The sequence below is a fragment of the Bos indicus x Bos taurus genome, chromosome 7 (genome assembly GCF_003369695.1).
Source record: "Bos indicus x Bos taurus breed Angus x Brahman F1 hybrid chromosome 7, Bos_hybrid_MaternalHap_v2.0, whole genome shotgun sequence".
Taxonomy (NCBI): Eukaryota; Metazoa; Chordata; class Mammalia; order Artiodactyla; family Bovidae; genus Bos; species Bos indicus x Bos taurus.
The window spans coordinates 97127304-97153720 of NC_040082.1; the positions used below are offsets into that span (position 1 = coordinate 97127304).

Consider the following 26417-nt stretch of genomic DNA (forward strand, 5'->3'; position numbering starts at 1 on the left):
AGTCCTGACTATTCATTGGAGGGACTAATGCTGAAGCTGAAACTCCAGTACTTTGGCCACTTGATTCAAAGAACTAACTCATTGGAAAAGACCCTGATGCTGGAAAAGATTGAAGGTGGGAGGAGACGGGGACAACAGAGGATGAGATGGTTGGATGGCATCACCGACTCAATGGATATTAGTTTGAGTAAGCTCTAGGAGTTGGTGATGGACAGGGAAGCCTAGTGTGCTGCAGTACATGGGGTCTCAAAGAGTCAGACACAACTGAGCAACTGAACTGACTGAATACACTTGGAATAAAATTATTTAATCTGCCAGAATAATTGTCCTAGCATTCAGGTAACTTTCCCTTTTCAATACTTCCAGAAGAATCATACCCATGGAACCAGACAACCAAACCAACTCCTCTGAGTTTATCCTCCTGGGACTTTCAGAAAAGCCAGAACAGGAGACTCTCCTCTTTGCTCTGTTTCTCTGCATGTATGTGGTCACTGTAGTGGGGAACCTGTTGATCATCCTGGCCATCAGCACAGACTCCCACCTCCACACCCCCATGTATTTCTTCTTGGCCAATCTCTCCTTGGTTGATTTCTGCCTGGCCACTGACACTGTCCCCAAGATGCTGGTGAGCATCCAAATCAAGAGGAAGTCCATCTCTTATTCCTGCTGCCTGACACAAATGTACTTCTTCCATTTCTTTGGCATCATGGACAGTGTCTTAATAGCCGTGATGGCTTATGATAGGTTCATGGCTATATGTCACCCCTTACACTATACCAGTATCATGAGCCCACGCCTCTGTGTCCTGCTGGTTGGAGGCCCGTGGGTATTTTCTGGCTTCATCTCCCTCACCCACATCCTCCTGATGGCCCGTCTGGTTTTCTGTGGCAATACTGGGTTGCCTCACTACTTCTGTGACCTCACCCTGCTCTTCAGACTTTCATGCACTGACACCTCTGTGAACAAGATTTTTGTGCTCATTGTGACAGGGATGGTCATAGCCATGCCTTTCATTTGCATTCTGGCTGCCTACGTTCAAATGATTGTGGCTATCATGAAGTTGCCCTCTGCAGAAGGCAGGAGGAAAACCTTTTCCACCTGTAGCTCCCACCTCTCTGTGGTTGCCCTCCTTTATATGACTACCTTTGGGGTCTATGTCCTTCATATGTCTACACAGCCATGAAGGAGAAAGCCTCTGGTGTGATGTACACTGCCGTCACCCCCATGCTGAAGCCCTTTATCTACAACTTGAGGAACAGAGACCTAAAGAGGGCCTTAAGGAATCTCACGAGAAAAAAAAATCGTCTCATCTTCATGACCACAAGGTCATCTGGGAGCTTCCTAGGGGCAGGACCTCAAAATCTAGGGTCCTGGACAAGTGTATGGAATTACAAGAGTTGGAAGTGCAGCCATTCTGAATTTTGAATTGCAGAAGTTTAAAAGGGAACATCAGGAGGGTCCTATAACTATTTTCTCAAGTGTGTGTGTGTGTGTGTGTGAGTGCACGTGCACGCACTCAATGGCATCTGACTCTTTGTGACAACATGGACTGTAGCCCACCAGGCTCCTCCCTCTGTGGGATTTTTCTGTCAAGAATATTGGAGTGGGTTGCCATTTCCTTCTCCAGGGGATCTTCCCTACCCAGGGATCAAACCTGCATCTCCTGCATCTCCTGCATTGCAGGCAGATTCTTAACCACTGAGCCACCAGGGAAGCCCATTTTCTCCAATACTGAAGCCAAAAAGGGTGTTTTTTAGGTAAACCTCATGCTATCACCCAGAAGATCAGCGTAGCCCTACCAGCTTGGGTTTACCCTGGTTTTGAAACCATTGAACACTCAACAAATATTTATTAAGTACATATTCTGGGCTGGATGTAAATGCTGCTCATGGAAATATGAGCAGGAGAGATAAGATCCCAATAGTCTGGAGTTTACAGCTGAGTGTGGGAGAGGATATTGTACACTTAGTTGTAGTAGAATGGAATATAAACATGAGAGGAAGGATAGAATCCAATAGGAACATACAACAGAGTCTGAGGGAGATTTAGGGGAAGTCTTCCAGGAGAGGTGATCCAAAAACCCAAAGGATGAGAATATGTTGATCAGGCAAAATGAGGAGAAAGAACGTCTCAGAAAGACAAAACAACTTGTGGAAAGGTAAGAAAGCAAGAGAAAGAGTGAAACATGCATTTGTGAAGTTAAAAGTCCAGTTACGCTGGATGATGTGGGAGGTGCCAGGTACTGAGGGTTTTAGGATCAACCTAAAGAACCAGTCCAAAGACCAATCCAAAGAACCAGCCAGTTAACTTGACTTCCAAGGACTAAAGTCGGGGAGCATGGGGATGAGTTGTACAGCCCCCTTCCTCCCACTCCTATCCTGTCTTCATGGGGAGCATGAAGGCTTGTGCTGGATAAAAGTTGTGCAAGACACAAGGGAGAAAGAGATTCAGACCATGCCCTAAGGAAATGAGGAAATACTATTTTTTGGTGTATATCTCATAGACAAAGAGCAAAATACCAGTCAACTGAATCATAAATCTCTAAACCAGAGGGAAGCTTTGGCATGCCTCAATTGCCATATATGCCTGTGGAATGTATCCAAGTGGTAACACTGCTTATACCAGAAATGAGCTGTGCTTTGCTTAGTTGCTCAGTCCCGTCTGACTCTTTGCAACCCCATGGACTGTAACCCGCCAGGTTCCTCTGTCCAGGGAAGGGGATTCTCCAGGCAAAAATACTGGAATGGGTTGCCATGCACTGCTCCAAGGGATCTTCCCAACCCAGGGACTGAACCCAGGTCTCCTGCATTGCAGGCGGATTCTTTACCAGCTGAGTTACCAGAGAAGCCCAAACCAGAAATGAGAGCTACTCATTATGAGTTTATCTTGTGCCTAATACTACGCTTTGTTTCTTTTCTATGTCTCATCTAGTCACTCTAAATCTCCTATGAAAGCATTAAGTCTCACTTTATTAGAGAGTAATCCTATTATGCATATGGAGCGTTACAACTAAAGTAAAGCAGACAGTGACTTTGCAGAGGTCAGAAGTTTTCAAAAGGTGCTAAGAATCTGATGTCATCCTTAGTAGAATGGCTTTAAAGAATCCTACATCTAGTTTGCCTCTGTATTTTCCTTTCATGAAAATTAAATTAGAATGTATCAGTTGAATCAACAGACCTGTTGCAGTCCCATCTTAGTACTCTCTTAGTAAGGGTACATGTGAGAAAAGTGAAAATGCACTTGGTGGGTAATATTCTAATGGATAAAATCCAAAATTTAAAAACGCTAGTTTGCCCATGGGGCACTCATGGATCTTACCATGCCTTTTTATTTATTTTTTTAATATTTATGTATTTATTTGACTGTGCTGGGTCTTAGTTGGGGCATGTGGGATCTAGTTCCCCAAGCAGGGATCAAACCCAGACCCCCTTCAGAGAGAGCATAGAGTCTTTGCTACTGGCCCACCAGAGAAGTCCCTGGCCATGCCCTTTTAGAATAACACACACACAAACACACACAAACAACACAGGTAAAAGTTGAACCACAGCACTCTTTCTTCCTAACTCCCCTCTATTCTCTTGCCACATGAATAGAAATTACCATTCTACCATGTTGGCTGGGAGAGGGTTTGAATTGCCAGTGACTTTGAAAGTGATTACAGGGACTTCCCCAGCAGTCAGATGGTTGGGACTTCGCCTTCTAATGCAGGAGATGTGGGTTCAATCCTTGGTCAGAGAACTGAGATCCCACATGCCTCATGGCCAAAACACCAAAACATAAAACTGAAGCAATATTGTAACAAATTCAATAAAAACATTAAAAAATGGTCCACATTTTTAAAAAAATACCTTTTTTTTAAAAAAAGGAAAAATGATCACAATATGGGGACTCATAGAATCTTTATGAATATTTCTCTCTCTGATACAGATAGATACAACTTGAGGTAAAGCACTGATTTAACCACCCTTTTCTCTATGGAAGGAGATGTTCCATCAGCCAATAAAAACCTAAGATTTCCAGAATATTTTCTGCCTGTTAATAAATAAAAATCAGAGCTCTGGGAGAGATTTGTCTTGTTCATCATTCTGATATCAACTTCAATCATTTGTTGACCCCAATATATGCTTCATTCATTCATTCAACAAACATTTACCAAATATCTATTCCATGATGGCTATTTTTCTTAGCAGTGGGCACAAAGCATTAAACAAGAGAAAGTAAAGGTTTTTCCCCATGTCTACAAAAAGACAGCATGAGAGCTTATCAACTCTTTTCTCCTAATTGTAGGGCAATGACTTTTAGAGGCCAGAAATGTTAAAATAGTACTCTTTCCTTCAATTATCATGAATGTATACATGGGATAAAATTCCAAGCTCTGAACATTAAAAACAAAACACAGTTTACTGACGTTCCTTTAAAAAAATAAAATTAAACAAAACAACCATTACTAGCCCAAACAAGTTTCACAGGTGGCACTAGTGGTAAAGAATCTGCCTGCCGATGTAGGAGAAGAGAGACTTGGATTCGATCCCTGGGACAGAAAGATCCCCTGGAGTAGGAAATGGCAACCCACTCCAGTATTCTTATCTGGAAAATTCCATGGACAGAGGAGCCTGGTGGGCTACAGTAGTCCATGGGTCACAAAAAGTCAGACTTGGCTGAGCACACACAGCAGCAGCAGCAGCAGCAGCAGCAGGGGAAATAACAATTAAAAAAAAATTTAATTAACCAAATACTGATAGTGAGAAGGACATGAAAGCCATAATGCAAGGACAGCGTGCTAGATGAAGGAAGCTAAATATGCAGTCAGAAACAAGTTTGGATTAGGAGTTGTCCGTGTCTTTTTTTTTCTTTTCTTTTTTAGATGTTTTCTTGATGTGGACCATTTTTGAAGTCTTTATTGAATTTGTTTCAATATTGCTTCTGTTTCACATTTTTATTTTTTGGCTGTAAGGCGTGTGGGATCTTAGCTCCCGGACAAGGGATCGAACCCATAAGTCCTACATTGGAAGGCGGATTCTTAACCACTGGGCCACCAGGGAAGTCTCTCTATGTACTTCTCATTTAAGTTTTTCTTTCCTTTCTCAATCTTGGATAAATTCTGCAAGTGTTGTAAGTACACCATGTAGTTCAGCTAAAATAATACACATTTATTATTTCATAATTTCTGTGGACCAAGTATGACTTTGCTTTAAGCTCTCTTATAGACTGTAATTGAGGTGTCATGAGTGGGATTGTTGTTCTTTTTTTCTTTTTTCTTGTAAATTAATTCATTTATTTTAATTGGAGGCTAATTACTTTACAATATTGTAGTGGTTTTTGCCATACATTCACATGAATCAGCCATGGGTGTACATGTGTCCCCAATCCTGACCCCCTCCACCTCCACCCCATCCTTAATGTTCAGTCACTAAGTCATGTCCGACTCTTTGGACTCCGTAGACTGCAGCATGCCAGGCTTCCCTATCCTTCACTATCTCCCTAAGTTTGCTCAAACTCTTGTCCATTGAGACAGTGATGCCATCCAACCATCTCACTTTTTGTTGCCCCTGTCTCCTCCTGCCCTCAGTCTTTCCCAGTATCATGATCTTTTCCAATGAGTTGGGTCTTCACATCAGGTGGCCAAAGTATAGGACCTTCAGCTTCAGCATCAGTCCTGCCATACTCAATGATGAAAGACCAAAAGCTTTTCCTCTAATGTAAGGAAAAAAACAAAAATGCCTGATTTTACTACTTCTTTCACTATAGCACTAGAACTCTTACAAAGAGCAATTAGACAAGAAAAAGAAATGAAAGGCATCCAAATTGGGAAAGAAAAAAGTAAAATGATGTTTGTTCATAGATGACATAATCTTATAGGTGAAAAACCCTGAAGATGCCACACAAAAAAACCTATTAGAACTTACAAATTCAGCAAAACTATACAGTTCATGAAGGATATAAGAGCAGTACATGAAAATCAGTTCCATTTCCATATACTAAGAATAGATTGACCCTGGTGTCAACCTAAATGTCCTTCAACAGAGGACTAAAGAAGTTGTGGTATATATACAATGATATACAATGGAATTTTACTCAGTCATAAAAAAGAATGAAATAATGTCATTTGCGGCAACATGGATGGATGTAGAGATTGCAGTACCTAGTGAAGTCAGTCAGACAAATAAAGACAAATATCGTATGATATGGCTTATATGTGAAATCTTGGGGGGAAAAAAGGTACAAATGAATTTATTCACAAAACAGAAATAAAGTTACAGATATAGAAATCAAACTTATGGTTACCAGGGCATAAGTGGCAGGGAATAAACTGGAAGATTTGGATTGATATATATACACTACTATATATAAAATAGACAGCTAATAAGGACCTATCACACAGGGAACTGTACTCTGTAAGGACCTTCATGGTAAAAGAATGAAAAAAGGAGTGGATATATGCATACATATAAGATTCACTTTGCTGTATACTTGAAACTTACATGATATTGTAAACCAACTATACTCCAATAAAAATTTTTAACAAAATTTAAAGCTTCTGAATGTCAAAGGGCCCTATGAACAAAATAAAAAGACAGCTCATGGAATAGGAGAAGACATTTGTAAACCATAGATCTACTAAGGAATTAATATCTAGAACACATAAAGAATTCCTACATGTCAACAACAATAACAAGCTAAACACTCAATTAAAGATGGGGCAAGGACTTAAATAGACATTTCTCCAAAGAGAATGTACAAATAACCAGTAAGCATGTGAAAAGGCACTCCACATGAAATGCAAATCAACCCCAATGAAATTTCACACCCATTAGGATGGCTGTTATAAAAACAAACAGACGAAAACAACCAAACAGAACACACAAAGAGAAAAAAATAACTTTTATTGGCGGAAATGTAAAATTTCGGGTGCTATGAAAAATAGTAGTGCAGCAGGAAACCCTTGGTGTTCCTCAGCTTGGGGCTATATAAATCCTAAATCTGTTTATCTTCACATGACCCTTCTCTGTGTGTCTGTGTGTCTCAAACCTACCCCTCCTTCCTTGTATAAAGATGACGTCAGTCCAGGTTTGATGCGGGATACAGGATGCTTGGGGCTGGTGCACTGGGATGACCCAGAGGGATGGTACGGGGAGACAGGTGGGAGGGGGGTTCAGGATAGGGAACACATGGATACCCAGGGCACATTCATGTTGAAGAATGGCAAAACCAATACAATATTGTAAAGTAATTAGCCTCCAATTAAAATAAATAAATTTGTATTTAAAAAACGATGATGTCAATCATTAGATGTAACACACACCCTGGTGGTGTGGTGGTTTAGTTGCTAAGTCATGTCTAACTCTTACGACCCCATAGACCATAGCCCACCAGCCTCCTCTGTCCATGGGATTCTCCAGACAAGACTACTGGAGTAGGTTGCCATTTCCTTCTCCAGGGGATCTTCCCAACCCAGGAATCAAACCCAGGTCTCCCGCCTTGCAGGCAGATTCTTTACAATGAAAGTCCAGCACAGACCCTAATTCAGGATGAAAAGTAGACCTAACATATAATACATAAATTCCACTTCTGAGAATACATCCAAAGGAAATGAAACCATCTCAAGGAAATTTCAGTATTTTCATGTTTATTGCAGCATTATTTGCAATAGTCAAGGTATGAAAAGAGTGCCCATAGACAGATGAAAAGATAAAGAAAATGTGGTGTATATATGTCCAATTGAACATTATTTAGTCTTGTAAAAGAAGGAAATCCTACCATTTGTGACCCAAAAAAAATGCACCTGGAAGGCATTATGCTAAATGAAATGAGAAAAAAAAAAAACTACTTCATGGTATAATTTACATTTAGAATCTAAGAAAAGGGTGGGGGGATATGTGAGGTGATGGGTATGTTAATTAACTTGGTAGTGGAAATCCTTTCACAATGTGCAGTGCTATGCTGTGCTTAGTCTTCAGTCATGACAGACTCTTTGACCACTCATAGACTGTAGACCACCAGGTTCCTCTGTCCACGGGGACTCTCCAGACAAGAATACTGGAGTGGGTTACCATGCCCTCCTCCAGAGGATGGCATGGAACCCAGGTCTCCTGCATTGCAGGTGGATTCTTTACCAGCCGAGCTACTAGGAAAGCCCTTCACAATGTATGTGCATATAAAATTATTGCTTCCTGTATTTTTTTAATTCAAACTTTTCATTCTTATTTTACTTGTTTATTTATTTTTGGCCACACTGCATGACATATGGGATCTTAGTTCCCTAAGCAGGAATCGAACCCATGCCCCCTTCATTGGAAGCACGCTGTCTTAACCACTGTGAAGAACCAAAGTGAAGAAGTCTCACTTTGTGTACTTAAACATATTACAATTTTATTAGTCAATTATGTGTCAATAAAGCTGAAAAAAAAAAGTATGTACCTCCTCAGGACACTCCACAACATCACTATAAAGTATCCTTTCCCCAAAAAATGAACCCAGGACTTGATCAAGTATCTAGATCTACACATCAATTTATAATTATAACTTACAAGAAGCATATTTGAAACAATAACACACAAATGCAATCAGCAAAATCCAGACCATTTCTTCATCAAATAAATTCCAAGAATCACATACAAGAGGGGAAACAAAAAAAAATCCTATAGGTTAGAAAGGACTTTAAGCAGCTATCAACCAATTGGAATATAGGGATATTATTTGGATTCTAATGTGAGAAAATTATTAAAAAATCATGAGGCAATTCGGTTAATTTGAGTATTAATTGGATATTTTATATTTTAATAAAATTATAATTTGATAATATAATTATTATTAATACTTTAAAGTACACTAATGGGATTATGCTTATGCTTTTAAAAAGAACTTGTCTTTTTAGAGTTGTACTGAAATCATCTGATATATAAAATCTGCTCTGAAATAATCCTGGAGAAGAGGTCAAAGTAGATAGAATACAGATGAAACAAGACTCTAATTGGTAATCACTGAACCTGTGTGATGAATACATGGCTTTCATTACATAAAGCCAAGTCATGTTAAAAACTGAGAGTTTTCTTTGTCAAAAATTAGAGTATTGACAATATCATATAACTCAACCTTCAGAGTTCAGGCGCTCTGTCATGTCCGACTCTTGGCAACCCCCTGAACCGCAACACACCAGGCCTCCTTGTCCATCACCAGCTCCCAGAGTTTACCCAAACTCATGTCCATTGAGTTGGTGATGCCATCCAACCGTCTCATCCTCTGTCATCCCCTTGTCTCCCTGCCCTCAATCTTTCCCAGCATTAGGGTCTTTTCAAATGAGTCAGCTCTTCAAATCAGGTGGCCAAAGTATTGGAGTTTCAGCTTCAACTTCAGTCCTTCCAATGAACACCCAGGACTGATTTCCTTTAGGATGGACTACTTGGATCTCCTTGCAGTCCAAGGGACTCTCAAGAGTCTTTTCCAACACCACAGTTCAAAAGCATCAATTCTTCTGCACTCAGCTTTCTTTATAGTCCAACTCTCACATCCATACATGACTACTGGAAAAACCATAGCCTTGACTAGACAGACCTTTGTTGGCAAAATAATGTCTCTGCTTTTTAATATGCTGTCTAGGTTGGTCATAACTTTCCTTCCAAGGAGTAAACGTCTTTTAATTTCATGGCTGCAATCACCATTTGCAGTGATTTTGGAGCCCCAAAAAATAGTCAGCCTCTGTTTCCACTGTTTCCCCATCTATTTGCCATGAAGTGATGGGACTGGATACCATGATCTTAGTTTTCTGAATGTTGAGCTTTAAGCCAACTTTTTCACTCTCCTCTTTCACTTTCATCAAGAAGCTCTTTAGTTCCTCTTCACTTTCTGCCATAAGGGTGGTGTCATCTGCATATATGAGGTTATTGATATTTCTCCCGGAAATCTTGATTCCAGCTTGTGCTTCTTCCAGCCCAGCGTTTCTCATGATGTACTCTGCATAGAAGTTAAATAAGCAGGGTGACAATATACAGCCTTGACGTACTCCTTTTCCTATTTGGAATCAGTCTGTTGTTCCATGTCCAGTTCTAACTGTTGCTTCCTGACCTGCATACAGGTTTCTCAAGAGGCAGGTCAGGTTGTCTGATATTCCCATCTCTTTCAGAATTTTCCACAGTTTATTGTGATCCACACAGTCAAAGGCTTTAGAATAGTCAATAAAGCAGAATTAGATCTTTTTCTGGAACTCTCTTGCTTTTTCCATGATCCAGCGGATGTTGGCAATTTGATCTCTGGTTCCTCTGCCTTTTCTAAAACCAGCTTAAACATCTGGAAGTTCATGGTTCACATACTGCTGAAGCCTGGCTTGGAGAATTTTGAGCATTACTTTACTAGCATGTGAGATGAGTACAATTATGTAGTAGTTTGAGCATTCTTTGGCATTGCCTTTCTTTGGGATTGGAATGAAAACTGACCTTTTCCAGTCCTGTGGCCACTGGTGAGTTTTCCATATTTGCTGACATATTGAGTGTAGCACTTTCACATCATCTTTTAGTGCTATGGTCGCAAAGAGTTGAACACGACTAAGCGACTGAACTGAACTGAACTGAATCTACTTTTGTCTGCAATTGGTTATTTCTATAACAAAAGGCTTTTTTAAACTGGCACTTAATGTACCAGTCAGTTTTATGGATGTTTATTAAGTAGACACAAGACCCAAAAATCTGACAAAGATTTCATGAATCTGAATTCCTAAAAATGCGAAGAGAGAAACACCTACTGATACTATCTTGGGACCAATATTCAGATCGAAGATCTTTCTGCAGACCCATTCAGTCAACTCCTTTCTATGTATGCCCATCAAGTTAAATTCTGCTTCCTCCATTGGCAGAACTGGAAGGGAGAAATGGTGTCTTTACAGAGTTTCCCTCTTGAGGTTAAGCGGTGTTGGAAGCAGCCTTGTATCTGTGTATTACATCACTGCGTGGATATACAGAGACTTTTTGCTTGATTGTTTTAAATAAAATGTTTTTAAGATTTTTTAAAATTTTTATTTAGGTTTAGTCACTCAGTAGTGTCTGACTCTTTGCAACCCCATGAACTGTAGCCTGCCAGGCTCCTCTGTCCATGGGACTCCCCAGGCAGAAATACTGGAGTGCGTTGCCATTTCCTTCTCCAGGGGATCTTCCTGACCCAGGCATCGAACCCAGGTCTCCGGCATTGCAGGCAGATTCTTTACTGACTGAGCTACAGGGAAACTCCTTTATTTAGTGAGCTATTTTCATTTTTGGCTGTGCTGAGTCTTCATTGCTGTGCGGGCTCTTGTCTAGTTGTGGCAAGCAGGGGCTACTCTCTATTGTGGTGTGCAGGCTTCTCATTGCTTCTCTTATTGTGGAGCACAAGCTGTAGGGCATGCAGGCTTCAGTAGCTGCGGCTCCTGGGCTCTAGAGCACAACCTCAATAGTTGTGGCTCACAGGCTTAGTTGCTCCGCGGCATGTGGGATCTTTCCAGACCAGGAAGACCGGTGTCTCCTGCATTGGCAGGTGGATTCTTTACCACTGAGCCACCAGGAAAGCCCTGTTTTTGATTCTTAGAGTGATGAGGAAGACTGACTTCAAAGAAAAATGGAAACTTCCTCTATGAGAAGCCCTGGGCCTTGGGGAGACAGAGTCTGGGAGACTAGGAAAATTTGTTCCCTGAGGACAGGGTGCAGAGCAAGTTGGGAAACACAACTTGCTCCAAGTTGCCTCCTGAAGACCTAGTATACTCAATACAACCTTTTTACTGCCATGTTCCAGCCCCCCAAGGAAGTCAAACTATTCAGGGAACAGAGGTGAATTTGAACAATTTATCTAACAAGGAGCCTTGGGAATTGACTTATTATTGGCCAGAAACCGTAAATATTCCCTCCGTTCCTACAATTTATCCTCCACTCCAGCTTTCCTTCTTTGGGCCAGGAGGCTGCATACCTTTGCCTTTATGAACATCTTTCTGTTCTGATCTAACTTCATCATTTTGTCCTTTCCTGGAAGCAGAGCCAACATCTTTATTGTCCATCAGCAGGGAGGGAATGGAACCATGTTTGCCTCATGCCCCTGTGATAAGGTCAAGAAGAGGAAAGATAGCCCTGTAAGTGGATCTGGGGACAAAAAAGAGGGAGGGAGGAGGAGAAAGAGAGAGAGAACTTGGAGAGAATGCCAGCAGGTATTAGAGCTGCTATGTTCTCAGAGAACTGGGAGAGTCTACTTGGCTCCATTCAACACACAGTTTCCAGCCCAGAATCCAATAACCACACTTGGCTACCTAGTTCAACTTAGTCCAAATGTGATGCCACCAAGCCCTTTCCAAAGCCCGTGACTTTCAGTACGGTTCTTAGTACCCGAACCAGATATTTCCAAAGCTCGCTTGAGTATCTCAAAGAACAAAGGAGTTCCCACCAAACTTTTGTAGGTGAAGGTTTGAGTTCTTTCCATCACTGAGTCTCTGAAGCCCTTGGAGTTGCATATACTAAGCAGTCTTGCAATTCTCAGGATAATTTGCCCATTTCAGCATAAGTTGATAAATGCTTCTTGAGTTTGTTTCCTTCATTCAACTGTAAATTCACTAATTCACTCTTGATTTTTTAAATTAAAGGGATTAAGAGTACAGGCTCTAGAGACATCCCTGATGGTCCAGTGATAAAGAATCTGCCTTGCAATGCCGGAAGCTTGGGTTTGATCCCTGGTTGATCCCTTGATTCCTGGTCAGTAAGATCCCACATGCCTTGGAGCAACTAAGTCTGAGAGGCAACTAGAGAGTCCACGCACTTCAGCAAAAGATCCCATATGATGCAACAAAAATTCCAAGTACTGCAATTAAGGCTTGAGGCAGCCAAATAAATAAATAAATTTTTTTTAAGAGTACAGGCTCCATATTTAGACTGCGTGGCTTAGTTCGCCACTCACTTTCTGTGAAACCCCACTTGATTTTATTAATCTCCTTGCATCTCCATTTCCTTATGTGTGAAACAGACCTACCAACATTGCGTTGTTCTGAGTAGCTAATTGACAAAGAATGTAGAACAGTGCCTGGTACTGTAGGAGACAATAAAAAAAGAGGATCATTATTTATTTATGCATTGATTGAAGATGGCGTGTATATCTTTTATATCCAGGTAAGACGTTGGCTACAAAAATGAACAAAGAAATCTATTTACAGAGCAGGAATAGAGACACGGGCATAGAGAACAGATCTGTGGACATAGCGGGGAAAGGAGAGGGTGGGACAAACTGAGAGCATAGTGTTGAAACATATACATTACCGTATGTAAAATAGTTAGTGGGAAGCTGCTGTATAGCACAGGGAGCGTGCTCTGTGATGACCTAGAGGGCTGGGATGGTGTGGGGAGTGGGAGGGAGGTCAAGAGGGAAGGAAAATATGTACACTTAATGGCTGATTCAGGCTGTCATATGGCAGAAATCAACATAACATTGTAAATCAATTATCCTCCAATTAAAAATAAATTTTTAAAAAATGAACAAAGGCACACAGTTCCTGCTTTAGAGTGTCTGGAAGACAAGGTTTGTGTCTATTTGTGTCTTTGTCTGCACTACTCACTCCAAATCCTGGCATAATGCAGCCACCAATAATTGTTTATGGGGGAAAAAAAGACAGTGAGTGTGTAAATAAAATAAAAATCTTACTGCTTTGCAAATAGATTCATCTGTAAACCATTTTTCCAGATTCAGCATGTATGTGTTAATATATGATATTTGTTTCTTTCTTTCTGACTTATCAGGAAGATTATTCCGTCAGTGATTTCATGATGGTTTGAAGGAGACAGAAAGGATGCATGAGGACTAATTCAAGACTAATACTCGACAACCAGAACTAAGAAGAGCCTTGATGGGAGGAGGTAGATGGAAAGACGACTGTAAGAATAGACAGTTCAGCTTGTAGATGTAGCAACTCACTGACAGATTGGCTTTGGCAGTGGAAGTAACAAGGGAGGAAAAGTCAAAGTTTCAATCACAGGTGTCTGAAGTGATGATGATTTTATTCACGGAAATAAGGTCACCAGAAAAGAAACAGACTTTGTTATTTGCATGATAAACTTGGTCTGCCGGGAAGAAAGAGAAAGGAAAACCACCGCTTTTATAATTATATTATTCTCTGTCAGATACTGTGTAGAAAATTTTATACCAACATCTCATTTAATCCTCAAAGCAAGCCTATTATCTATACATCATTATTCTCATCCCCTTTTGACCAAGAAAGTGAGATTTTAGTGGTTAGGTAACTCACTTAAGATCGCCTAGCCAAGTGGGAAGCTGCTGTATAGAACAGGGAGCTCGGTTTAGTGCTCTGTGAGGACCTAGAGGGGTGGGAGGGAGGCGGGTAGGAGGGAGACTCAAGAGGGAGGGGATATATGTATACTTATAGCTGATTTACATGGTTGTACAGCAGAAACTAGCACAACACTGTAAAGCAATTATGCTCCAATTTTAAAAAATAAAAATAAATAAAGATCACCTAGCTAGTAAGCGGTGAGCCCATGAATCACACCCAGGTATTTCTCTTTTCACAGCTCTTCCTTAAACCTGAGATGATGCTGCCAAATGTTGGCTGAGATCATACTATATTGTTGGGCACTGTTCCAGTCACCTTCCATGGGCTACATCACTTCAGCTTCTAAGAAAATCCAGGTGGGTATTATTAAGGATAAAGATACAGAAAATGAAGTTTAGAGAGGCTGGGGGCGGGGGGGGGGTGGGGAGGGGGTTAGCATTAGTGGCTCAGTCTTGTTTGACTCTTTGCGACCCTATGGGATTTCCCAGGCAAGCATACTGGAGTGGGTTGCCATTTCCTTCTCCAGGGGATCTTCCCAACCCAGGCTTTGAACACGTGTCTCCTGAACTGGCAGGTAGATTCTTTACCACTGAGCCACCAAGAGAGGTTAATAGTCACTAAGTAATGGAACCAGAATTTGAATCCTGGTCTGTCTGAATCCAATTATCTCAGTGCTTCCATCTTTCTACACTGAGTGAGTGTTAGTTGCTCAGTGGTGTCCAACTCTTTGTGACCCCATGGACTGTAGCCAGCCAGGTTCCTCTGTCCATGGGATTTTCCCAGGCAAGACTATTGGAGTGGGTTGCCATTTCCTTTTCCAGGGTATCTTTCCCACCCAGGGATGGAACCCAGGTCTTCTGCATTGTAGGCAGATTCTTTACCTTCTGAGAAACACTACATTTGTGCAGATTATCCTGGTAGAAAAATTGAGTTGGCAGGCAGAAATTCAAGTCTGGGAGTTAGGAGTCTGGAGTTGTAAGTCTGGAAATCAATTCTGAAAACCATGAGACTTCTACCAAGAAGGTTATTTTTTGTTTTATCAGAGTTGGGGTCCCACCCAAGGATCCAACCCTCATCTTCTGCATTGGCAGGTGGATTCTTTATTGCTGAGCCACCAGGCAAGCCTGTCATATCCCTACTATAATTTTAAAGTTATATATTCTATACCCATTATTTAAGTAGTTACACCTAAACTTTAATCATGCGTATTTTTGTAGAAAGTCCAAAATGTTCACTGTTTCTATTTTCCTGCAACTCAACACAAAAACATTACAACAATTTTAATTCCCCATTTTGTCTCATATTATTTTATGATAAACAAATCCCAGGTCTCATAGTATTTCAATCCCCATTATTTACATGCATGGGCTTTTCCAATGACTCACCTGGTAAAGAATCCACCTGCAATGCAGGAGACGCAAGATATGCAAGTTCGACCCCTGGGTTGGAAAGATCCCCTGGAGGAGAAAATGGCAACCCACTCCAGTATTCTTGCCTGGGAAGTCCATGGACAGAGGAGCCTGGCTGGCTACAATCCATGGGGTCTGAAAGAGTTGGACACAGCTGAGCACAGCACAGGTACAAGCTGTGTGTGCGCTCAGTCTCTCAGTCGTGTCCTATTCTTTGCGACCCCATGGACTGTAGCCAGACAGGCTCCTTTATTTATGGGGATTCTCCAGGCAAGAATACTGGAGTGGGTTGCCACACCCTCCTCCAGGGGATCTTCCTAACCCAGGGATCGAACCCAGGTCTCCAGCATCGCAGAGGATTCTTTACCATCTGAGCCACCAGGAAAGCCTATGAATGCTGGAGTGGGTAGCCTATCCCTTCTCCAGGGGATCCTCCCCATCCAGGAATTGCACTGGGGTCTCATGTATTGCAGATGGATTCTTTACAAGCTGAGCTACCAGGGAAGCCTGTATTATTACTATTTTAAAACAATGCTTTGTTCAGATTTTTTCTACATTACTACCAATTTCTTGGCTGATCATTGCTTCTCAGATAATGCTTTTTTCTGGATTTAGTTTGTTGTGTCATGAAGTAAACCCTTTAGTAGTTTCCCCAGCCAGAGTTCACGCATGGTTTACTGTCAGTCTTTGTATGAGTCAGGGATATTCAAGGGAGCAACCTTGAGCCAAAGCTTGACATAAGAGATGTAAACACTACATCAGTGGTTCAAGTTGACAAAATTAGTCCAGATTGGAAATTTAGGGTGGATCCCTGGAGGAGGAAATGGCAACCCACTCCAGTATTCTTGCCTGGGAAATCTCATGGACAGAGGAACCTGGTGAGGCTTGCAAAGAGTCATACATGACTGAACACACTCATGCATGGAAATTGAAGGTAATCTCTTCGAATCTTTCAGAATCATCTCAATAGTATTCATGTAACTTCACCCTTTCAATAGTTCCAGAGGAATCATATCCATGGAAACAGACAACCAAACCAGCTCCTCTGAGTTTATCCTCCTGGGACTTTCAGAAAAGCCAGAACAGGAGACTCTCCTCTTTGCTCTGTTTCTCTGCATGTATGTGGTCACCGTAGTGGGGAACCTGTTGATCATCCTGGCCATCAGCACAGACTCCCACCTCCACACCCCCATGTATTTCTTCTTGGCCAATCTCTCCTTGGTTGATTTCTGCCTGGCCAGTGACACTGTCCCCAAGATGCTGGTGAGCATCCAAATCAAGAGCAAGTCCATCTCTTATTCCTGCTGCCTGACACAAATTTACTTCTTCCATTTCTTTGGCATCATGGACAGTGTCTTAATAGCCGTGATGGCTTATGATAGGTTTGTGGCTATATGTCACCCCTTACACTATACCAGTATCATGAGCCCACGCCTCTGTGTCCTGCTGGTTGGAGGCCCGTGGGTGTTTTCCGGCTTCATCTCCCTCACCCACATCCTCCTGATGGCCCGTCTGGTTTTCTGTGGCAATATTGAGTTGCCTCCCTACTTCTGTGACCTCACCCCGCTCCTCAGACTTTCGTGCACTGACACCTCTGTGAACAAGACTTTTGTGTTCATTGTGGCAGGGATGATCATAGCCACACCTTTCATCTGCATTCTGGCCTCATATGCTCACATCATTGTGGCCATCGTAAAGGTGCCCTCTGCCGGAGGCAGGAAGAAAACCTTTTCCACCTGCAGCTCCCACCTCTCCGTGGTTGTACTCTTCTACGGGACCACCATTGGGGTCTATCTGTGTCCTTCATCTGTCCGCACAGCCGTGAAGGAGAAAGCCTCTGCTGTGATGTACACTGCCGTCACCCCCATGCTGAACCCCTTTATCTACAGCCTGAGGAACAGAGACCTGAAGGGGGCCCTGATGAAGCTGGTCAACAGAAAAATCACCTCATCCTCCTGACCACCAGGACACCTGGAAGTTTCCACGGAGTTATGATGTAAACAGCTGGGTCCTTGGGCAAAAATCTGGAATTGCATGGGTTGGGAGAGTACCACTGTAAATTTTGAATTGCAGAAGCTCAAGATAACCCTGTAACTATTTTCTCAATTATTGGGACCACCAAGTGTCCTTTGGGGGCATGTCTCATGCTGTATTTCTACAAGGATCAGTCTAGTTCTAGCAGATTGGATTCATTCTGGTTCAGAATCTACTTTGGTGTGTTGTTGCTCAGTAATGTCCAACTCTTTCATGACTCTGTGGACTGTAGCCCGATAGGCTTCTCTGTCAATGGGGTTTCCCAGGCAAGAATACTGGAGTGGATTGCCATTTCCTTCTCCAGGGGACCTTCCAGATTCAGGGATTGAATCTGTGTCTCCTGCATTGCAGGTGGGTTCTTTACCAACTGAGCCACCAGTGAGCACTCAACAAATATTTATTGAGTATGTATCCTGGGTTTGATGTTAGATGCCGAACATAGAGTCATGAACAGGAGCAACAAAAATCCTTATAGTTTGAAGTTTATAGCTGACAGTTGGAGAAGTTCTTTGACAGTTATAGTAAAATGGAATATCAGTTCAGTTCAGTTCAGTCGCTCAGTCGTGTCCAACTCTTTGCAACCCCGTGAATCGCAGCACACCAGGCCTCCCTGTCCATCACCAATTCCCGGAGTTCACTCAGACTCACGTCCATCGAGTCAGTGATGCCATCCAGCCATCTCATCCTCTGTCATCCCCTTCTCCTCCTGTCCCCAATTCCTCCCAGCATCAGAGTCTTTTCCAATGAGTCAGCTCTTCGCATGAGGTGGCCAAAGTATTGGAGTTTCAGCTTTAGCATCATTCCTTCCAAAGAAATCCCAGGGCTGATCTCCTTCAGAATGGACTGCTTGGATCTCCTTGCAGTCCAAGGGCCTCTCAAGAGTCTTCTCCAACACCACAGTTCAAAAGCATCAATTCTTCACCACTCAGCCTTCTTCACAGTCCAACTCTCACATCCATACATGACTGCAGGAAAAACCATAGCCTTGACTAGATGGACCTTTGTTAGCAAAGTAATGTCTCTGCTTTTAAATATGCTATCTAGGTTGGTCATAACTTTCCTTCCAAGGAGTAAGCGTCTTTCAATTTCATGGCTGCAGTCACCATCTTCAGTGATTTTGGAGCCCCAAAAAATAAAGTCTGACACTGTTTCCACTGTTTTCCCATCTATTTCCCATGAAGTCATGGGACCATGAAGATGGTGAAGATGCCATGATCTTCGTCTTCTGAATGTTGAGCTTTAAGCCAACTTTTTCACTCTCCTCTTTCACTTTCATCAAGAGGCTTTTTAGTTCCTCTTCACTTTCTGCCATAAGGGTGGTGTCATCTGAAAGATATAGTAGGAATATCCAACAGAGTATGGAAGGGAGAATCAGGGAAGGTCTCCTGGGAGAGGTGAGCTAGAAACCCAAAGTATAAGATGGTATCATTCAGGCCAAACTGGAGAACGAGTGCCTCAGAAAACCAACAACATGTGAAAAGGTGACAGAGCAAGTGAAAGAGAGAAAAACATGCATTTGTGAAGTGAGAAGTCCACTTATGGTGAATGACTTGGGGAATGCGAGGTCCTGAGGGCTATAGGACCAAGCTAAGAGTATGGCTTTCTCCTGAGAACCAGAGAGTTAATTTGACTTGCAGGGACCAACATCAAGGAGCAACTTTGAATGAGCTGTCCACCCTTCCTGTCACTTAGCCTATCTTCTTGTGCAAGGCCCAAGGGAGAAAGAGATTCAGATCATACACTAAGAAAGTGAAGAACCGTCATTTGTGGCATTTATCTTCATAGACAAAGAGGAGAATATTAGTCAATTCCATGATGAACCTCTAAACCAGAAGAAAGCTGAGGTGTGTCTCCTTCTCAATACATACCTATGTGTGTATTGCATTACTTATTCCATGCATTGCAACAAGTAGTAACACGGCTGATACCAGAAATGAGAGCTATTCATTGCACATTTCTGTCATCTTACCATGCTTCTCTGAGCTCTTTTCATCGTTCTGAAGTTCCTAAAAGGGCGATACATTATATTTATGTCTATCGTGGAGTAGTCTTAATACTCATACGGAGTGTATGTGCATGTGTGTGTGTGCTCAGTCGTGTTTGACCCTTTGTGACCCCATGGACTGTAACCTATCAGGCTCCTCTGTCCATCAGATTTTCCAGGCAAGAATACTGGAGTGGACTGCTGTTTCCACTCCAGAAGATCTTCCTGGCCCAGGGGTTGAACTCGTGTCTCGTGTGTCTCCTACATTGGCAGACAGATTCTTTAGCACTGCACCTCTCATACAGAGATTTACAACTAAAATGGAAAGAGTGGTGACTTTGAATGGGGCCAGAAATTTTCAAATGATGCTAAGCAGCTGACACCATCTTAAGCAGAATGGTTTTGCATAATCATACATCTAACTTGCTTCTGTAGCTTTCCTTTCTTTTTTTTTTTACAATCTCTCAATTATTTAATTAAACCTTTTCTAATAGAAAATTTTAACACACACAATGCTGGCATAATTGTTTAATGAACTCCCAATACACCTCTTTCCTCAGCCACATAACTACCAACCTCTGGCCAAGCCTACCTCACCTACAATTTTATCTCCTTCTCCCACTCTTGTACTCAACAACTTAATGTTTTAATTTTTTTATTGGAGTATAGTTGCTTTACAATGTTGTGTTAGTTTTTCCTGCACAGCAAGTGAATCAGCTATGCATACATACATCCCCTCTTTCTTGGACTTCCTTCCCATTTAGGTCATCACAGAGCATTGAGGGAACAGATGCCATACGGTCTGTTCTCATTAGCTGTCTATTTTATACATAGTATCAATTGTGTATGTGGGTCAATCCTAATCTCTCATTCCACCACCCCCTTTTCCCCCTTGGTGTCCACACATTTGTTCTGCGCATCCATGTCTCTATTTCTGCTGTGCAAATAAATTAATCTATACTATTTTTCTAGATTCCACAAATATTCATTAAGATATATTTGTTTTTCTCTTTCTGATTTACTTCATTCTGTACCACGGTTTCTAGGTCCATCCACCTCTCTGCAAATGACCCAGTTGCATTCCTCTTATGGCTGAGTAATATTCCACTGTATATATGTACCACATTTCTTTATGCATTCTAATATCTTAATTTTTTAAATAAATTACCATTTGAGAAAGGCATATTAGTTTGACACAACCTCATTCAAAGCTGGATTGCTTATATAGGTCACTTGATGGACTTATTTTTTGTTTAAAGAAGGCAGATAGATTGAATGCACAAGTATTATTATTCCTGGGGACATGACTTCACTATTACAAGGACTGAGTCTCACCATAAACAATCTTTAAGGATCATCACTGTTGCTTTCTTCTCAAGAGTATTAAACTTTTTCAGTTGAAACAACAGACCTCCAGACCTGGCCCTGTGGTAGACTGGAAAGACAGTGAAATCCTCCATTTTCTGGTAAATAAAATCTAGAATTTAAGAATATTGGAGTTTGGAGAAGGAGGTGGAACCCATCAGTCTGGTCCTTTTTTGGAAAAACCAAAAATCAAGTGAAAGTTGGTCCACAAGCGCTCCTCGAAATTTCCCTTCATGCCCCTGCCATATGAATGCAAATCATTACAACGCTGGTTGAGAGAGGATTGGAATGACCGGAGACGGGAAAGTATTAGAACTCAGGGGCTCATGAATTTCGTGCAAACCTTTCCCTTTGTATCCTGTTTGAGTTGAAGCACTTGCTTACCTCCCTCCGCCTCCTGTGCAATGAGGAATACCTCATTCATGCCTCAATAAAAATGTCTTAAGATTCTGTCAGCCAAACTATCTCTGTCTTGCTTTTTGTTAAGAAGTTAAGAGCAGACTTTCTTTGAGGCGCAGTGGATGGGAGTCCACCTGCCAACGCAGGGAACACGGGTTCAACCCTAGTTCAGGAAGATTCTGCATGCCACGCCCAGAGCAACTAAGCCAGTGCACCGCAACTACGGAGCCCATGCTCTAGAGCCTGCAGGCCCCGCCTACTGAAGCCACTCACGAGAGCCTGTGCTTTACAACAAGAGAAGCCGCCACGGTGAGAAGCCCGTAAACCGCAACGAAAGGTAGCCCCTGCTCGCTGCAACTAGAGAAGTCCTGCAAAGCAAAGAAGACCTGGCCCAGCCAAAAATAAATACATAAAATTATTTTTAGAAAGCTATAACAAAAAAGAAGTTAAGAGCACAAATCTAAAATATGTATATATATATGTATATATACATACACACAAATGAATTTATTTACAAACAGCAATAGACCCACAACCACAGAATACAAACTTAACCAAAAGGGAAAGTGCAGGGAAGATAAATTAGGAGTTTGGGATTAACATATACACACCATTATACCAACAAGGTTACAATCCTTTGTATACTACAGGGAACTCTATTCAATAGTCTGTAATAACCTGTAAGAGAAAAGAATCTGAAAAGGAATACATGTATATGTGTAACTGAATCACTCTGGTGTACACCTGAAACTCATGCAACTTTGTGAATCAACTACACTCCAGTTAAACATGTAGATGGGGGACTTCCCTCATGGTCCAACTGTTAAGTCTTCGCCTTCCAATGCAGGCGGTGCAGGTTCGATCCCTGGTTGGAGAGCTCAGACCCCACATACCTCACAGCCAAAAAAAACATAAAACAGAAGCAATATTGTAACAAATTCAATAAAGACTTTAGAAGTGGTCCAGATTTTAATAATGTATATAGGACTTCCCTGGTTGTCCAGTGATTAGCAGTCCACCTGCTAATGCAGGGGACACAGTTGGATCCCTGGTTCAGGAGGATCCTACACACCATGAAGCAACTAAGCCCGTGGGCTCCAACTACTGAACGTTCTCATCTAAAGCCTGTACTCCACAACAAGAGAAGCCTGCTTAAGGAGAGAGAGAGAGAAAAGAAATTAAGACCACAACTCCAGGAGAGAGTCATCCTGATAGCCCTCACAATATCAACTTCCCACATTTGTTGGCATTGATATATGTTTTATTCAGTCATTCAACAAATGAGCTCTGACTGTAAAGCAGCAAGCAAGAAAGAGAAAACAAAGCCCTTTCCTATAACTACAGAGGTTTAGTACAAGGAGTTTTGTGGTGGGGGAGGGGAGTGGTGATGGAACTCTGCTGCATCTTGATATCAGAGCAGTGACTCTGAAGGTGCTAAAAAATTTAAGTGGTACTCTACTTCCCAAATCCCACACATCTATACATAGGATAACATACCAAGGATGGCACAACAGAAAAAAAGTTAATTTCACTGAGATTAATTTTAAAAAGAAATTAAACAATAGAAAGCAAAGCAACCATTCCCCATTCAGCAGGGAAAACAACAATAAATAAAGAAATGATCTCTGTGCCAGATAATTACCAAAGGTGAGAAGGACTTCAAAGGCACAAGGAAGGGTACGTGACAGAGACAAATGGGGATGGTATTTTAATCTGGGGACTTCTGAGAGCAATCGGTTTCTATTATAAGGTGACTTCTGAACTGAGTCCTGCTGAATCAGGCAAGAGGGAAGTATTCCTGTGAAGGAGATGGGAACAATGTGCCAAAAGAAGGGAACTGCATGTGCAAAGTCAGACATAAGCCAGTATTTAAATAAGTTGTAAGGAGCTGTCCATGCTTTTTTTTTCGTGTAATTATTTACTTATTTATCTTTGTCTGTGCTGGGTCTTCATTGCTGTGCAGGCTTTTCTCTAGTCATGAGCGGGGGCTACGCTCTAGTTGTAGGGCACTGGCTTCTCTTGTTGAGGAGCATAGGCTCTAGGGCACTGGGGCTTCAGTAATCGCAGCACATGGGCTCAATAGTTGCAGTTTCCAGGCTCTAGAATGAAGGCTCAATAGTTGTGGCTTAGCTGCTCCGTCACACGCAGAATCTTCCTGGACCAAGGATTGAACCCATGTCTCCTGCATTGGCAGGCAGATTCTTTACCACAGATTCTTTACCAGGGAAGACCCCATGCTTTTAAACATATATTTAGATTTGTTCACTTCTTAATCCTGGAATAAAATCCTGCAAGTATTACCAACCCAATATAGAACTCAGCTTAAAACAACCAACAGTCATTATCTTATGGTCTTGTCAGGTCAGAAAACTGGGCGTGGCTTAGCTGGGTGACTGGTTCTGGGTCTTTCATAAGGTTGCAGTCAAGATGCTAGAAAGGGGAATTCCCTAGCGGTCCAGTGGTTAGGACTCCCACTTTTACTCTGAAAGTTGTGGGTTCAATTCCTGGCCAGGGAACTAACCACACAGTGTGGCCAAAACAACAGCAACAAAAATGATGCTAGCAAAGACTGGTCATCTCATACCTTGACTGAGGATAGAGGATCTGTTTTCCAGTCTTACACCGAGCAGATCTCAGTTCTCTGCTGATTGGTAAGAGTGCCTGGACATATAAACCTTTTCATAGTGCAGAGAGAGAAAGAGGGAGAGAGACAGAGACACACAGAGAGAAAGAAAGAGAGTGAGAGAGGGAGGGAAAAAGGAAGGAGAGGGTGGGGGAAGGGATGAGTGAAGATGAGGAGGAGGCAGGTACAACCAGACAATCTTTATAATCCAATATCAGAATGAGTTTTTATCACCTTTGCTGTATTCCATTTGTCTGAAGCAAGTCATATGTCCAGCCCATATTCAAGGCAAGAGAATTATACACGGAGTAAATACCAGGGGACAGGGATTTGGGGCTCATAGCCACCTTAGAGGCTGCCTGATGCCTTGACATCCTCCTAGAGGCGTTTTTTCAGACTAATTGACCCACAATGTAATGGGAGGTTGAGGATTGGCTGTTCTCCAAAGCTGGACTTCGGTGCTGGGCTCGACACTCAATTCATGCAGTTCCACATTGAGACACACCGGGGCAGCAGAAACACATACCTAAGACGTCTCTCTCCCCTCAAGTCCTTGAAACCAAAGTTTCCAAGTTTCCATGTAATGCCTTTTTGGTACCAGGCACAGGCTAGCAAATCCTGGGTCCTTACCCCACCCCCGCCTCAGGTACTTCACCACAGGGGAGCCACAAACTCACAGCTTCCCCAAAGGCTCCCCAAGTTGGGGCACTTTAGGAAAGTAGCCTTAAGTGTTCTGAATTTCTCATCCATTCCACCCACCGTCAGGATTCAAGGAATCTGTGCCCTTTCTTCCGACCACACCCCAGGCCAGCACTGTCTGGGGTCCAAATAGGGAGGATCCACAGGGCCCAGTTCTTTCCCAGGCAGGGAGAGGGAGGCAGGAGGGGAGAGAGGAAGGAATTAGGGAGGGAGAAAGAAGAGAGTCAGAGAGAGAGGCAGTGGGAGAGAGATAAGGGAAGATACAATGAATAATAAAACAAAAATGAGCATGTATAAGTCTAGAGGAGACCCTGGAACAAGACAGGATGTAGGGCCCACTTCATCTGAGGGATGGGGAACAAGACAGAATTTGAAGAAGAAAGTGAAGGTGAAGAGACAAGACTGACACAGCAGTGGATTATGGGGACACTTCCCCTGGTGGCTTAGGGGTAAAGAATCTGCCTGCCAATGTAGAAGACACCATTCGGATCCTTGGACAAGGAAGATCCCCTGGAGGAGGAAATGGCAACGCACCCCAGTATTCTTGCCTGGGAAATCCTATGGACAGAGGAGCCTGGCCAGCTACAGTCCATAGGATTGCAAAGACTCAGACACGGCTGAGCAACTAAACCACACACACACACACACACACACACAAACATATTTGGGGTATATGTTTTAAGAGACCACATTTTGTATATCCATTCATCAGTTCATGGGCATCTGAGTTGTTTCCACATTTTCCCTGTTGTGTGTAATACCATTGTGAACATTCACGTAGAAGTTTTGTACAAACAAGATTAATTTTTCATTATTATTACCTTTATAGAGGTATAATTGACTTATCAGTTTCAAGGATACAACATGATGATTCATCATTTGTATATATTGCAAAAAGATTGAAATAAGTCTAGTTCACTTCTGTCACCATACATAGTTACGAATTTATTTTTCTTATGATGAGAACTTCTAAGCAACTTGCAAATATGCAATACTGTATTCATACTGTATTAACTTTGACTGTGTGGATCACAACAAACTGTGGAAAATTCTTAAAGAGATGGGAATACCAAACCACCTGACCTGCCTCTTGAGAAATCTGTATGCAAGTCAAGAAGCAACAGTTAGAACTGGACACGGAACAACAGACTGGTTCCAAATAGGGAAAGGAGTATGTCAAGGCTGTATATTGTCACCCTACTTATTTAACTTACATGCAGAGTACATAATGCGAAATGCTGAACTGGATGAAGCAGAAGATTGCCAGGAGAAATATCAATAATCTCAGATACTCAGATGACACCACACTTACGTCAGAAAGGGAAGAACTAAAGAGCCTCTTGATGAAAGTGAAAGAAGGGAGTGAAAAAGTTGGCTTGAAACTCAACATTGAGAAAACTAAGATCATGGCATCTGGTTCCATCACTTCATGGCAAATAGATGGGGAAATAATGGAAACAGTGACAGACTTTATTTTGTGGGGCTCCAAAATCACTGCAGATGGTGACTGCAGCCATGAAATTAAAAGACACTTGCTCCTTGAAAGAAAAACTATGACCAACCTAGACAGCATATTAAAAAGCAGAGACATTACTTTACCAACAAAGGTCCATCTAGTCA

The 26417-nt window shown here is 42.0% G+C and overlaps 2 protein-coding genes across 2 annotated transcripts; both read left to right on the forward strand.

Moving 5' to 3' along the window:
- Window positions 1-379: 379 nt before the first annotated feature.
- LOC113896373 (olfactory receptor 24-like) lies at window positions 380-1425 on the forward strand. Its single transcript, XM_027548582.1, is given in 2 exon segments — window positions 380-1148; window positions 1151-1425. Coding segments are annotated over 2 exon segments (1044 nt in total).
- A 15285-nt stretch (window positions 1426-16710) lies between these two features.
- Window positions 16711-17652, forward strand: LOC113896645 (olfactory receptor 24). The gene has a single exon (XM_027548864.1). The coding sequence runs from the start codon at window positions 16711-16713 to the stop codon at window positions 17650-17652; it is 942 nt and encodes a 313-aa protein (XP_027404665.1).
- Window positions 17653-26417: the final 8765 nt, after the last annotated feature.